Here is a 15726-nt window from a genome sequence, read left to right as displayed (position 1 = left end):
AGACTGCAGTCACCTCTTTTGAGAAAGACACCACTGAATGGAGGTCCCTAAATCTCCGAGGCTCATCATGTCGTGAATGATTCTCTTTTTCTGGGCAGTAATCACCACACTTTCAAGCCTTTGAAACTAACATACTTCACTTTGCTAGTAGAGAACCAGCTTCTGTTTCAGCCAGACTTGTAATCAGGCCTTTATGTTGTTTTCATTTACACTTCAATCTGTTAAATTGGCTTTGAAATGTGGAATTTTTGCACTCGGCCTTTATTTTCCATTATGTGTTCCAGTTCTGAATGCCAGAAACGAATGGCCATTTGGTCACTGGTTAGCTGCCAACACAGCATAGCTATATCCTAATTAAGAGTGACTTTGTGTGTCATGCCAGCCTGCTGAGCTGGCAGATGGACATTGACCAGAAAAGGTCAAGACCTCCACTTCCTATAATTGCATCATTACAGCTTCATTTCCTTGAGTCTTGAAGACTCTCAAATGTAAATATTACGACCCCTGGCAAGTATAAGAAGAGAAAAGGGAAAGAATGTAACATTTATGGAGAACCACCTATGTGCCAAAGGTTGTACTAGGTACATTTATGATTAATGTTTTACTTCATTCAATCCCCCTGTTAATACCAGATAGTCAGGTACTAGTATTGGCTCCATTTTATAGACACGGATACCGAAGTTCAGGGAGGTTAAGTAAGCATGGTCATGTAGCTAGTGGATGCTAAACCCAGTATTTAAGCCAGACCTAACAGCATCTAGGCCAAAGATACAGACATAGTGAAGAGAAGGGCCATATGCACCCCAATGTTCATAGCAGCAATGTCCACAATAGCTAAATTTTTCCTTTTTCTTTTTTTTTTCCTATACTATGGTACTCTTTTTCCTATACTATGCTGCTTCTCTTAGCAGTGAGATCCAGTGCTGCCTGTTCTCTGCCTCTAGCCCTGCCCCTGTGTCCAAGGAGGAAGCCTACTGGTTATTTCACTTACTTTGATATTTTGCCTAGGCATGGCTTGCCCTCAAATTTTCTTCTTTCCTCATGGCAATGGGCTATGATCAAACCCAACATGTCTGTCTTGACCCCCTCCCTCCCACATCCCCCGCCATAGTAACTTACTAGAATGTCTGTAGTTTACATATTGGCTGAATCAGTGAATCACACAGCATTTGCACTCCAAAATCCTTGAGGTCGTTTCCACTTAGGTCTAGCAATGTTAGGTTCTCATTTCTGTTGAGGACAGAGGCAAGGGCTCCACAGCACGCATCGGTGAGATGACATTCTGCTAACCTATGGGAATTTCAAGAAAGAAATCAGTTTTACCCCAAGTTTCACAGTGACCCTCCATTTCATATAGAGCCTGGAACAAGAGCCCAGTGAGCAAAGAGTCGCTGTGTACTTACCACAAGGTCTGCAGTTTGCAGGAGAGGTGTTTCAGCCCTTCACACAGCACCTGCATACCCTCATCCCCTAAGGCATTATCACTGAGGTCAAGGTCTCTTAGGTATTCATTGGTGTAGAGTGCATTGCATAAATCCTGACAACACTCTCCAGTCAAGTGGCAGGTCCACAACCTGCCAGGAAGTAAGGTAGAGAAGGCTGGCATCATTTCATCTGCGCTGAGTTACTTTAAGAATTCTGTTTGCCCACTAGAAAAACACATTAGAAACTCAGAGTATCGTGTAAAAAAAAAAAAATCCCTTGGGCCAGGGCCAAGCAGAGATTGTAGAGAGGGGAACATTTATTCTCCCTAAATTATTTGGTTCTTCATTTATTGCTTCCTTGGAGATTCAATCACCAGGCCAAAAAATACTCATTTAATTTTAAGAGTTGCTGAAACATCAGGAAACTCTGCCTGTGGCTATAGTCCATGATACTTATGCCAGATCCTTTAACTGACAGGCTGTTTTAATCCTTCGCACAGCAATTTCAGTCCCAAATCTTCAATTTTGTTATTAATTAGAAGCAGCCTTGTCAGGCTCCGAGTGGAGCTCAGGACTTGAGCGAGGGACTCACAACAAGCTGCAGAAAGGGAACATTCAGAAAGCCTGGAGGAATGGGGATACCAAGGTGGCTGTTAACCATGGAGTCCTACTGAACCTCAAGTGCCCAGGCCCGTGAGAAAAAGGATAAGCAGACACTTACACAAGATTCTCGAGAATACCCTTTGCATGCCGCAGACTTTCACAGAGATGCTGTACTCCTGTGTCCCCCAGGGCATTAGCAAATACAAGCAGCTCTTTTAAAGTCTGACTCACTTGCAAGAAAGGAGAGAGCTCCATACAGCTAGCATCTGTTAGGTAACATGTGCTCAAGCTACCAAGAGAAAAAGAAGAAAAATCAGCCACTGCTGTCTCTTAGCTTTCTGAGAATGTTTTCCTAGCCTCCCTTCGAGTTCCAGCTCCTGGCACACCTCCTTCACAAAGCCACCTCCTGAGGTCTCCAGCGCACAGCGACCTCCTACCTTTCCCTGGGCTCATCTGCATTTTTAAATGATTCCACAGTGTTGGGCATTTCATTACACATTGAACTGTGTTGTTCTCCAATTGGTTCATTGTGTCCTTAAGGGCAGCCTTGCCACTTGTCCTTCTGATAACTTTACCCATATCTAGTTCAGTGTTGGGTGCATTGTAAATATTCTTAATATTTAAGTAGTGTCATTCCTGTAAACACACAAGATGGCTGTATACTGGAAAGAGCAGGAGATTTGGAAACAAATTTTGGAGTCATATCTGACTATACCACTTTTGAGTGGTGTGACCTTGGACAAGTCACATTTCCCTGTGATCTTCAACTTCCTCATCTGTACAACAGGGATTTAAAAAAATCTATCTTATATGGTTATTGGAAGGAATAAATTAGGTGAAATAACTTCTCCCAAGCCCAAGCATAGATCCTGGCACATAGAAGGCATTTGACAAGTTCAATAGTCATAAGATGATGCCAGACAGTTCTAAGAAACTTACTCTAGCTTTTCCACTTTACAGTTGGAATGTCTGAGACCTTCACAAAGATACTTCACCCCTGTGTCCCCCAGGGGATTTTCACTCAGGTCCAGCTCAGTGAGGTTTGGATTGCAAATGAGAACAGAGGCAAGATACTTACAAACAACCTCTGAGCTTTCAGGGAGAAGGCTAGCACACAACCTGGAGAGAAAGAAAGATGAACAGAGACAGAATTGCTGCTTTATTATCTTACTTACCCCCTACCCACTGTACCTCATGAGCAGAGAAAATAAAGGCCCACCCATACAAGACTGCCAACCTTGACAATGTCACAGCCTCCAGGGGAGACAATCATACTTTGCTCCCACAACACTGTGTCCCCCAGTAGGAACTCAGTAAGTGTTGACTGTCCCTCCAAAAAAAGTGTTGGGAGGAAATACCAAGATGACCTAATCTCATTTTAACTCCCTGCATGAATTTAGAATTCTATCTCATAGCTTCTTTCAAACCCCATGGGAGAAATGGTATACTTTATAGTCAAAGGATCTAAAAGTCCATTATTTATTAATTTTCCATCCTTAGAGACCCAGCCTACCATCATCATCCATGTAATATTACTTCCTTGGGACGGGAGAGTGGTTTTTACCAACCTTCCTGTCTTCTCAATCTTTGTTTGTCTGTATTAAGTAGTCCAATTTCTTGAATCCCATCAACTTTTTCTTCTATCACTTTCAAGAATTTCTATGATAGAGACTATAATCTTTGAGTCCTCAATTTTCTCTTGAGTTACCAGGCTCCAACCTTAGCCTTGAAGAGGGCTCATAAGTACACATGCCTATATCTCCCCAATTCAGAAATTTTCAAAAAGAGGCATTTTGCAGGGGGGAAGGGTCTCAAAGGGGATTTTAGAAAGCTTTAATGTTAAAGAGCTTTTGCTTTAAAAAAAAAAAAAAAGACCCACATATAGGTGTGCCTGGGTAGCTCTGTCAGTTAAGTGTCCAACTCTTGATCTCAGTTCAGGTCTTGATCTCAGAGTCATGAGTTCAAGCCCGGCATTGGGCTCCACACTGGGCATGAAGTCTATTTTTTTTTTTTTAAGATTTTATTTATTTATTTGACAGACAGAGACAGCCAGCGAGAGAGGGAACACAAGCAGGGGAAGTGGGAGAGGAAGAAGCAGGCTCCCAGCGGAGGAGCCCGATGTGGGGCTCGATCCCAGAACGCTGGGATCACGCCCTGAGCCGAAGGCAGACGCTCAACAACTGAGCCACCCAGGCGCTCCTTGAAGTCTACTTTAAAAAAATAAATAAACCCACATATATATTGTGTTGGTTAATTGTGTCACATTGGCTAGCTCATATATCCTGATATTTGGTCAAAAATCATTCTAGATGTATCTGGGAAGGTACTTTTTAGATGAGATTAATATTTAAATCAGTAGACTTTGAGTAAAGTAATTTACCCTATAATTTGGGTGGGCCTCGCCTAATCAGTTGAAAAGTTTTATAGAAATAGACTGACCTCCCAGGGAAGAAGAGAGAATTCTCCCAGCAGAATGCCTTTGGACTTGAACTGCAACATGAGCTTTTCCCTGCGTCTCCAGCCTGTTGGCCTACCTTGCAAATATTGAACTTGATAGCCACCATAATCCACATGAGCCAATTCCTTAAAATAAATCTTTATACAGTTGACCCCTGAACAACACAGGTTTGAACTTCATGGGTTCACTTAAACACGAATATTTTTATAAATACAGTACAGTACTGTGAATGTATTTTCTCTTCCTTATGATTTTCTTAACATTTTATTTTCTCCAGTTTACTTTCTTGTAAGAATATGGTATATAATACATATCACATACAGAATATTTGTCAGTCAGTATCAGTTAAGGCTTCCAGTCAACAGCAGGCTTATTAGTAGTTAAGCTTTTGGAGGGTCATATTTATACATGGATTTCTGACTGTGGGGGGTGGAGTTGGCGCCCCAACTCCTGTGAGGTTCAAGGGTCAACTGTATATTTATATACATCTTATTTGTTCTGTTTCTCTGGAGAACCCTAATACATATATGATAAACTTTTTTATTAAAATCACTGCCATGGACTTTGAAGTCAGATACATGTGGGTTCTGAATTGTGCCTTTGCCATGTTATTTGGTCTTATGACCTTGGGTCCCTATTTCCTTATCTGCTATAATGGAGATAATAATCTGAAACCTCTCAGAACCGTTGTGCAATTAAAGGAAATCATGGATACAAAGCAGTCAGCACAATACTTAGCACAAAGTGACTGTTCAATAAGTGTGGGCTATTACTATAGTCATCGATGTTATTGTCGCTTACAATGAAAATTCTTTTCCTAAACTTGTTGCATAGGAACAATTTTAGGGACTGTCCCTTTTATTCTTCCTTTCCATGATTCTTTGAAATGTGTTTTGATTATACAACATCCATCCTGAGTTGCATATTTAAATTTTTTTTCTTGCAGCAAGGAAACTAATAGTTACAACTTACTTGAGCTTCTGTAATTTGCAATTTGGATCTTTTAAGCCTTCACAAAGCAATTTCAAAGCTGAAGCTTCCAATTTTGTTTCACTAAATTCCAGATCAGTGAGCCACTGACTGGTACTGAGAACAGCTGCCAGTGCCCCACAAGAAGCAGGAGAGATAAGGCATCGGTACAACCTTCAAAGAAGAAAAGAATGACCTCATTATCTTGTTCATGCTCTACCCTCATGCAAACAGAAATTGACCAAAAATGATACGAACACAGACAACAAATTCTCCTGCTATCAGTTACCTCAATGTCTGTAAGATACAGTTTGGCTGTTTTAATCCTTCACACAGAAGCTTCATTCCTGAATCTTCCAGGGTATTTTTTACGAACTCCAAATCTGTCAAATACTGGTTAGTTTCAAATACTAAAGAGAGGTCCCTACCACAAGAAGCTGTGAGATGGCAGAAAATCAGTCTGTGTGGAGAAAAAGACATTTTAGAGAAGAAAACAGGACTCTCTTTAAAGGTATCTGTTTGTACCTTACTGATGTAATGAACTCTTTCAATCCACACAACAATTCATTTATTGGGTGCTTACCACTGTGCCAGATGCTGAAAACACAAAAGTAATTAAGACCCAGACCTGGCCTTGAAAAGTACTGCAAGTGATATGCACAAGGTATCATGGCGACACAGAAAGATGGCACAATTCAGCCTATCTTGGGGTGGGAGTTGGAGGATCAAGAAACACTTATAAGAGAAAGACATACTTGAGTGCTGTTGTGAAAGGGGAATAGAAATTGAACAGGAGGATGAAGAGAATGGGAGCAGGGAGAACAGGAGGAGCCCAGGGACAAGCCACTCATGGAGCAGCTTGGGCAAAGGCCAGAAGACAAGTGAGAAGATGCTTTGTTTGAGAAACTGCCAATTACAGCTGACCCTTGAACAACTCAGGGGTTAGGGGCTATGACCTCCACACAGTTGAAAATCCGCCTATAACTTTTGACTTCCCCAAAACATAACTACTAATAGCCTACTGTTGACCAGAAGACTTCACAATAAAACAGTCAACTAACACATGTTATATGTATTATATACTGTATCCTTTTTTTAAAAATATTTTATTTATTTATTTGACAGAGATAGAGACAACCAGCGAGAGAGGGAACACAAGCAGGGGGAGTGGGAGAGGAAGAAGCAGGCTCATAGCGGAGGAGCCTGATGTGGGGCTCGATCCCATAACGCCGGGATCACGCCCTGAGCCAAAGGCAGACGCTTAACCGCTGTGCCACCCAGGCGCCCCTATATACTGTATTCTTACAATAAAATAAGCTAGAGAAAAGAAAATATTTTTTTTAATTAAGAAAAGTATAAGGAAAAGAAAATACATTTATAGTACTGTACTGAATTTATTTTAAAAATGCACATATAAGTGGACCTCCACAGCTCAAATCCTGTGTTGTTCAAGGGTCAACTATATTTGCTATGGCCTATATTAAAAGACTAGAAGGACATATATATATCAAACTATTAATAGTAGTTATCTTCTAGGCTGGGGAAGGGTGAGATTATAGGGATACACTCACATTATAGATATTTAAAAATTATTTACAATGATCACAAGTTATCAAAAAATAGGTTAAAAAATTTTTTAAAACACATGATTATTATAAATAATTTCTACAACAGAGAAAAACATAAAGTTTTTTTTTAAGTACTATATTCCTACCACCCCAAAATAACCACTGTTAACATTTTGGTACATGACTTTCCAGATTTTTAATGCATGCATACATATAGAAATGTATGTTATTTGTAATAAATGAAATCATAGAAAGATGTATTTTAAAAAGATAAAAACTTTTTCCAAACCTCCTCTCCAATTCCACCTCCCAAAGATAACCAATATTAAGAGTCTAGTGTATACCCTCCCACTCTTTTCTTCAATATCATAGAAACATGTACAAACACATACACACACACACACACAGAATTTGTATATTTTACAAATATGTGATCATAGAAAACATTATATCAACTTTACATGCACTTTGTCATTCAGTCTTCACGGTAGACTCATAGGTAGAAACTACCATTCAATTATAGCAGAAGGTCCTTAAGTCCATCTGGTTTTTCCAGAAGGCTCCAGAAAGCCATTGGAGTTTTAAACCGACATGCTCAGATCCCTCTGATGTCAGGGTAGGCAGGATACAGACCAGATATCAGAGGGCTGCTGTGGTCCAGAGAAGAAATACAGGTAGGGGGAGCTGGACTAAGATGGCGGGGGTGTGAAGGCGGGCAGATTTGAGACATGGTTTCCGGGTGAAATGGCCAGAATTTAAGACTGTTTGGGGTGACTATAATGTTCAGTGTTGAGCCAGTGGGTGACGAAGTTGTTCCCAGGCTCCACCCTCTTCCACCGCCTGAAACGGAAAGCCAACGAGGGACTGGGGCTGTTTAGCGTTCTAGAACATTCCATCTCTAGGAGGCCCTTGCCTGGCGTGGGACAAGCCATTATAGAGGGGGGCAGGACTTCCTGTACTTCATTACAAGTACTTCACATTCTTGATTCTAAGTCTTTTCTAACCACTCCTGTTGTTTCCCGCCTTCAACGACTTTCAGAAATGTAGCGGTTCTCATATGTCCTGGAATTGGGAGGAACCGTCCTCACAAATTCCCTCCCACCCCCACTGTCTCTGGAAGTTGGAACAGTCCTAGAGTAAAAGCCTCGAGGGTTGGCCCCCAGACTTCCTTTTTCCCCCGGAGTCCTTGGAGGGAAAGTTGCGCTCTTTCTTTGGGCTTAGTCGGTAGGCGTGGTTAGCCGGCACCCTATCTGGCCGTAGCTTTAGAGGTGAGGTTTGGTGGGAGATATACTAAGGTAGGACAGGCCAGTCAGGGGATCTTTAAGAGGGTCTGAGGGGGGAGGGGGCAGGGCAAGCAGATGGGAGGAGAGTAGGGTTGGCGTGTTTGGGCTGGGGTGCGGAGCTGGGAGGTAAGGGGGGCGGGGGGGGGACTCGAGGGAGGTGGGACTCGAGGGAGGTGGGGAGCGGGCAAGGGGCAGGAGGCGGGGGAAGCGGGGGGGGGGAAGGTGGCGGGGGAAGTGGGCAGCGAGGGGGCGGGGGAGATGGGGGAAGGGGGGGGCCCCGCAGAGTGAACAACTGGTTGATTCACCCCACAGGGACAACCAAATCCCTAAGGTGCTCAGTCGTCATGTCCTTGAAACCTAACGACCCCAGTGGTGGGTTCCAGCACAGCAATGTCGTAGCCTTCATCAATGAGAAGATGGCTGGGCATAAGAAAGGCCCTGAGTTCTACCTCGAGAATATATCCCTGTCCTGGGAGGAGGTAGAGAACAAACTCAGGGCCATCCTGGAGGACAGTGCAGTGCCCAGCGAGGCTAAAGATGCCTGTGCCTGGAGCAGCCTGGCTCTGGGCGTGCATTTCGCCTGCAGGCAGAGCCAGTTACACAAGCACAGGGTACAGTGGCTGCATGATTTTGCCAAACTGCATAAGTCCGCTGCACAGACCTTGGCCTCAGACCTAAAGGAGCTCACAGTGCAGCAGGAGATGGAGCGCAAGGAGGCAGCCTTCCGGCTGCGGCAGACACAAGCACACCTGGCAGAGATGCAGAAGGAACGGGACCTCCTGAAATGGAAGCTTTTCCAGGTTGTAAGATTATCTCTACTTGATCCCCACCCCATCTCCCTGCCCTGTCCCCAGAATGGGTTTCAACCCTGCCCTCTTCTCTCCAACAGCTGGGGTCTACTGGGGAGCAGGGCCAGGCCTCAGAGGAGCCAGGCCTGGCCACTGCCAGTGGGGTTGGGACAGAAGGAGCACACGAGAAGGTAGAGGAGTCCCAAGCTGCTGCTACTTCTACTACTGCTGCTGGTGCCACAGGAAGCAGAAGAAAAAGACAGAAGGATGTGTTGGGCGCAGAAGCCACAAAGGAGCTGGGCAGAGGCCTCGTGCACCTGGTCGGAGCTGTGGAGCGGAAAAATTACGCCACTGGTGGGCAGAGGGAGGGATATCTCAGGTTAGTGGAAACAGTCATGTTTTATTTCTCTGGGACCCTCAAGCCTGGGTCCAGAGTCACACCATCACCCCTTCCTGTCCAGCTCCCTCCCTCATTCACATACTCCTACTCATGCCCCTCATCCCCCTTCCCACCTGCACCCACACCATCCCCACCAGCAGCAACATTTACAGCAAAAGCTCCATCTCTGACATCTCCCAACAGGAAGCCCTCTGATGTTAACTCACGGTCAGATGGGGGGTCCCAGGGAACAGACCCTCAAGAATCCCAGAGAGACAGGAGAGACTCCGAACCCCATCAGCAGAGAAGACCTCCCATATTTCGCAGGCCTGGGGATTGGGACTGCCCCTGGTGTAAAGCTGTGAATTTTTCACGGAGAGAAATTTGCTTCCGCTGTGGGAGGGGAATCTGGCAGCAAAGCCCTCAGTAAATTTAGAAATGTGAAATAGAACAAAAACATACACCAATGGGAAATCAATTTTCAAGGTGGGGGGGAGGTGAGGGAGGGAACTGGGTGGAGTGGGGGGAGGGGATGAGTGGGAGAATGGGACTAAGGGAGTGGGAGGGAGGTGGGGTAGGAAGTGGGGAGGGTGTAGATTGACAGAGACATGTTTTGATTGACCCCCTTTGTGTTCCAGAGCATTAGCATTCCACACCCCAGAAGCACTATAGCTTCTGTTTGTATGTGTTTTCCTCCCCAACCCTAGCATCTGGTGGACCTGAGCAGCCACGTATACAACAACCCACCCCTCTCCCTACCTAGGCTGTATATGATTGGAGCAGGAGTGGTCACCTGACCCATCCTGAGCCAAACAGGTCTCACACTAGAGAATCTGAACAGAGAGGCAGATTCCATAGTCATGGTGGTGTTGGGTAAGGAAACAGTGGGTCATTTGGAGTTGGGGCCATGGTCAGAGTCATGAAAGCTGAGGCCACAGCCAAAGCCTGGTCCTGGCTGTCAGGGAGCAGAACTGTGTGCTTTATAGAAGCCAAATGTCTTTTAGAGGATGCCAGAATGAGGTCCCAGGGAGCAGGTAAGGCACAGAGAAGCAGCACAGGAGTTGATCCTGCAACTCCAGAGATGGAGATAATGGTGGCATGACCACTTTTCCACTCTCTGCAATTGCACAATTGTGAAAACCCAATTTGCATAGATCCCCATTTCTTTAAGCTAACTTGAGTGTGTTCCCGTTCTGGGCAACCAGGTTATTTCCAAGTCAGAAATTGGCACCAGGAATGCAGTTACAACCCATATATTGTCAAAGAAAACATCAGAACTTGGCTGGGGAGGAGTATCAGAAGAGTTATGGGTATAGTGAGGACTCCTGAATCCCAATAGTCCCCAGGAATGAACAGACAGGAAACTTGTTCATGTCCTGATCAAGTTATATCATGAGAAACTATCAAAACCGCTGGGCTTACAACACAGCAGAGATTTGCCACCCCTAAGAAAATCTTTTAGGTCTACAAACAGGAGACAGCAGTGCCAGTTGCTGACAAGGGCTGCTATGGCTGTCTAGCTCCACAACAGGAGAACCCTCCCCAATCCCAGTGGCAGAACTGGAAACTCCTGCCACTGCCAAAGAGGTGAGTCAGTAACTGATAGTGCCACAGACCAAAGTGTGGTGCCATCCTGAGGGATTCTCTCTCCCAACCCACCACCAGAATAATAGTGGGAGGGGGAATCTGGCTACAGAGCCCTCAGTGAATTCATGAACGTGAAATAAAACCTATCCCAAAGGGAAATCAATTTCCAGAGGGAGGGGGTAAACTGGGAAAAGGGGAGGGGAGAGGATGGTCTGTGTCTCCTTTCTCATGACTGTGAGTGGTATTGAGGGAAGCTAAATGTATGGTTTAGCCCACAGATGGAAGGATGGTGAGGTGTCACACCTGGACCATAGTAAGGCAATTAGAGGAGCCCTGGATATTACCCAGGGACTCTACTGACCTAGAGCCTGAAGGTGTCATGGCCCTGGGACATCTCTACATCAGCTGGCTGTGACTCTGGGCTGTCTCCTATTGGGGCAGGTGTGGACAACCATCAGGGTTGGAGGCCAGATCCCTCACCTGCATTTTCAGAAATATCTCTGGGCTCGTTTATATCTTTCTAGGGCACTCTTGACACTTGAGAGTGAATAATTCTTTGTGGCAGGGGGCTGTCCAGTACACTGTAGGATGTTTAGCAGAATCCTTGGCCCCTACCCCTTAGGTGCCTCACTCTACCCCCTAGCTGTGACAACCAAAAATGTCTCCAGACATTGCCACACGTCCACTGGAGAGCAAAACTGCCACTGTTTGGGAACCATGGAGGCAAGGAGGTCCTTAGGAGTAGTTAGAACAGGAGCAAGAGAGTTTCAAGGAGAGCATTCTCTGCAGTGCTTGGGGCTGCAGGGGAGGCCCTAAGATAGGAGGTGGAAAGTGTTCATTGGGTCTGGTATCCACTTTTGACCTTTGAGCAGATCTGGGCTGGGGAAGGGCAGAAGCCAAACCACAAGGACTGGGGAGTAAATAGGAAGCCAGGAAGTGCAGTCAGGGGGAGTTCTTCAAGCACTTCTGGCTGTGAAGGGAAGAAGTGGGGTAGGATACAGGGCAGAGGGGGTTCTTTGGAATATGGAAGAAACTTGAACCATGGGGAAGGAGACAGCTGAAGAAAGCCTAAACACACACAATGTGTAAAAGAAGGAGATAGACCCTACATACTGAGGCATGTCCATTGTACTATTATTCAAAGGAAAAAAATGACAGCCAGTTTTGTGTGTGTGTGAAACAAAACCCCCCCCAAAGTTCTGTAACTCTGCATGTGTATGATATGTATATTATAGATTTATGTGTGCCTTATGTTATAGTTTGGTGTTTGAAAAAGCATAGAAAAAGGTCTAGAAAGACATTTAGCAAACAAGGTATTACCTAGGGGAGGGTAAGATCAGGGTCAGGGGATGGTAAGCAGGAGGTGGGGTGTTGGGGCTACAAAGTGGGGTGGGGTCTGGGACAGTAGGGTGGAAGGCTTTTAGATCGTTATGTATTTCTGTGTTGTGTAAAATGAAATAATTAAATGCTTACAAAAAGACAAAAAAAAAAGAGTGAATTTACTGGCTTGGGTAGGATTGGAAAGGCCGCCTCTTCCTCTGGGACAGGAGGGAAGGAGAACAGACACTGATCTGTGCAGTGAAGAGTTTGGAAACAAGGGGGCTTGTGCCTGTGTGCTCCTGATGTGGACTGACAAGCTGACAAGAAACCTGAGAGTGAGCAAGAAATGAAGGTTCGGGCGGGGGTGGGAAGCTTCTAAGCAATGGTACTTCGGGAAATAACTTCGGGGGATGGGGGTGAGACATGGAAGGAGAGAAAAGGATCATTGAGCTGCACGGAGTGGGATAGGACCCAACAAAACCAAGGAGGACGAAAGTGGGAATCTGGAAGGAGAAAGTGGTAGGTCCAGGAGGGGTACCAGACACAAATCTCTTAGATGTTTTAATCTGCCACCTACTCCTGCAGCAAAAATAGCACATATAAAAGGGGAAATAGCTGGAGGGGCTGGCAGGGATCTGTGCCTGACTCTACCCCTTCTAGGTTCATAGAATATCTTACCATTTGCTGTTCTGCTATGGAGAAGCTGAGCACTAGTTATATTTTGTGTTCAGGTCTGATCAGTGCAATTTCTAGCAACCCCGTCTTTACCTTGCAAATACTTAAGTGTTTAAAGCAAAGTTCAACTTACTTCAGGTCTTTGATTTTACAGTATGGATTACGCAGTGCTTGGCAGAGCAAGTGTAGCTGAGACACTGGCAAATTGCACAGCTGGAAGGACCTAAAAGAGATGAAAAAGCAAAAATAATTTAAAACAAAATTTTAAGTTAAACGGCTGATTTTGGCTTCTGTCACCATACTAGTATTCATTTACCTCTTCCAAAATCCTTAAGAGGTATTACTCCATTTTGCAGATAAGGAAATTAAGGCACAAAAAAAGTTAAGATATTTGCCTAAAGTCACATAGGCAAGAACAGAACAGAGGTCAGCACTCAGGTCTGACTTCAAAGCCCAACCCATGTTACTGTGTGCCAGGTACAAAGGTAAGCACTTTACATATAAAAATCATCTTATCTGGTGCTCAACATGATGGATATTTTAATCACCATTTTGCAGATGCTCAGAGAAGCCAAGTGACTTTCCAAGCTATCTTTCTAATGTAACTATTTCTCGGCTGTCAGTACTAATAGAAGAATTGACAATAATTGAAAAGTAGAAAAGTTCATATGGTACTTTTATTTTTAATTATTTTTTATAAATTTTTAAAGGTTTATTTATTTGACAGAGAGATAGTAAGCACAAGTAGGGGAAGCAGCAGGCAGGGGGAGAGTGAGAAGCAGGCTCCCCGCTCAGATGCGGAGTTCCATCCCAGGACCCTGGGATCATGATCTGAGCCGAAGGCAGACTGCTTAATGACTGAGCCACCCAGTTTTTGAGGAACACCCAAAGAAAACAAAAACACTAATTCAAAAATATATATGCACCTGTATATTTAGAGCAGTATTATTTACAACAGCCACATTATGGAAGCAACCCAAGTGTCCATTGATGGATGGATAAAGAAGATGTGGCAAATATATACAATGGAATATTACTCAGCCATAAAAAAGAATGACATCTTGCCATTTTGCAACAAGATGGATGGGCCTAGAGGGTATTATGCTAAGTGAATGCAATAAGAGAAGGACAAATAACCGCACAATTTCACTCATATGTGGAATTTAAGAAATAAAACAAAAGAACAAACAAAAAAAGACAAAAACAGACTCAAATATAACAAATTGGTGGTTGTCAGAGGGGAGGTGGGTGGAGGATTGGTGAAATAGATAAAGGGGATTAAGAGTACACTTAACAAGCACTGAGAAATATATACAATTATTGGATCACTATACAGTACACCTGAAACTCATATAACACTATGTTGTTTATACAACAAAAAAACAACTAAAAAAGTTCAATAATAAATTCTCAGTCAATACACTTATGAAAGGAATATTTTGGGTTAAATTTTGAAGAAACTTTAAGCCCTCTGATAAAGGCAATAGGGTTAAGACAGGGACTCCGTTTAAGGCTGATTTTCTGGAAATCTAGAATGAACCAGAAGCCCTTTTTTGTTTCCAACAGTGTTTAAAAATTCTCAGTGTGGGGCGCCTGGGTGGCACAGCGGTTAAGCGTCTGCCTTCGGCTCAGGGCGTGATCCCGGCATTATGGGATCGAGCCCCACATCAGGCTCCTCTACTATGAGCCTGCTTCTTCCTCTCCCACTCCCCCTGCTTGTGTTCCCTCTCTCGCTGGCTGTCTCTATCTCTGTCAAATAAATAAATAAAATCTTTAAAAAAAAATTCTCAGTGTATTTGTCCATTATTTTACTTTATAATATACATCTGGATTGAAACTGTCATGAATTTTGTCAAGAGACTAGCCAAGGCCCTTGGTAATTCTAAATCCATGTAACTTCTCCTACCCCTTCCACTCTAATCCCAAACACAACTCTTGCTGCACTTCCCTTCCCCCTCCCGCTTCCCTCAAACATACATACCCCATGCTCATTTCTATCTCTATGCTACTGCCCAATAAGGAAATACAACTATCAGAGAAAAGACTTGGGTTAACTCACTCCCCAAGTAGAGATTTCTGCCTACTCTCTTCTTCTCAAGGTCCCCTACCCCTCAGCTGGTCCCACAACTAAAGAATTGTAATGTCCCTTTTTTTCGAAAGAGAGAGCTCACAAGTGGGGGGCGGACAGAGGGAAAGAAAGAGAATCTTAAGCAGTCTCCATACTCAGCACAGAGCCCAACGTGGGGCTTGATCTCACAACCCTGAGATCATGACCTAAGCGGAAATCAAGAGTCAGACACTTAACCAACTGAGTCGCCCAGGCACCCCAGCAATGTCCACCGTAACCCAAATACTGAGAACAGACTTATGACCAGTGGCGTTTTGTAGATAACACAGGTATAAATCTTCTTGGCTGCTTTAGTCAATAAGTCATTAGAACTCTGTTTTTAGTATACAGAATCTGTATTATTTAAGTGGTTTACCTAAGCCTCTTTGAACCCTTTGTAAAGGTGCAAGCTCTGGACCCTTTGTGAAGGAGCAAGCTTGATAGAAAAAGCCTAGGTTTTACGGCAATATACAGAGGAGTGCAGTTCTGACCCTTACTAATCTGGAGCTCTTTGAGGTCTCAATGATGAAGTATATGTAGAGGGGAGTGATGACCAATTCAATGT

General features: G+C 44.1%; 1 protein-coding gene across 3 annotated transcripts in view; it reads right to left on the bottom strand.

Moving 5' to 3' along the window:
• Window positions 1-15726, bottom strand: part of LOC113241171 (NACHT, LRR and PYD domains-containing protein 12-like) — a 48134-nt gene that overhangs the window by 11865 nt on the left and 20543 nt on the right. For 2 of the 3 annotated variants that reach the window (XM_057313579.1, XM_057313580.1), the window contains 7 exons: window positions 13188-13277; window positions 5744-5914; window positions 5458-5628; window positions 2967-3146; window positions 2146-2316; window positions 1404-1574; window positions 1120-1290 (listed from right to left, as the gene is read on the bottom strand). In XM_057313579.1, the coding sequence (XP_057169562.1) occupies window positions 1120-1290; window positions 1404-1574; window positions 2146-2316; window positions 2967-3146; window positions 5458-5628; window positions 5744-5914; window positions 13188-13277 (1125 nt within the window). The remainder of the gene's footprint in view (window positions 1-1119; window positions 1291-1403; window positions 1575-2145; window positions 2317-2966; window positions 3147-5457; window positions 5629-5743; window positions 5915-13187; window positions 13278-15726) is intronic. The other variant, XM_057313583.1, reaches the window with a different exon arrangement.

Source organism: Ursus arctos, chromosome X (assembly GCF_023065955.2).
Source record: "Ursus arctos isolate Adak ecotype North America chromosome X, UrsArc2.0, whole genome shotgun sequence".
NCBI classification, from domain to species: Eukaryota; Metazoa; Chordata; class Mammalia; order Carnivora; family Ursidae; genus Ursus; species Ursus arctos.
Note: the sequence above shows the minus strand (reverse complement) of the source record. Positions and strands in the feature narration are given on the sequence as shown.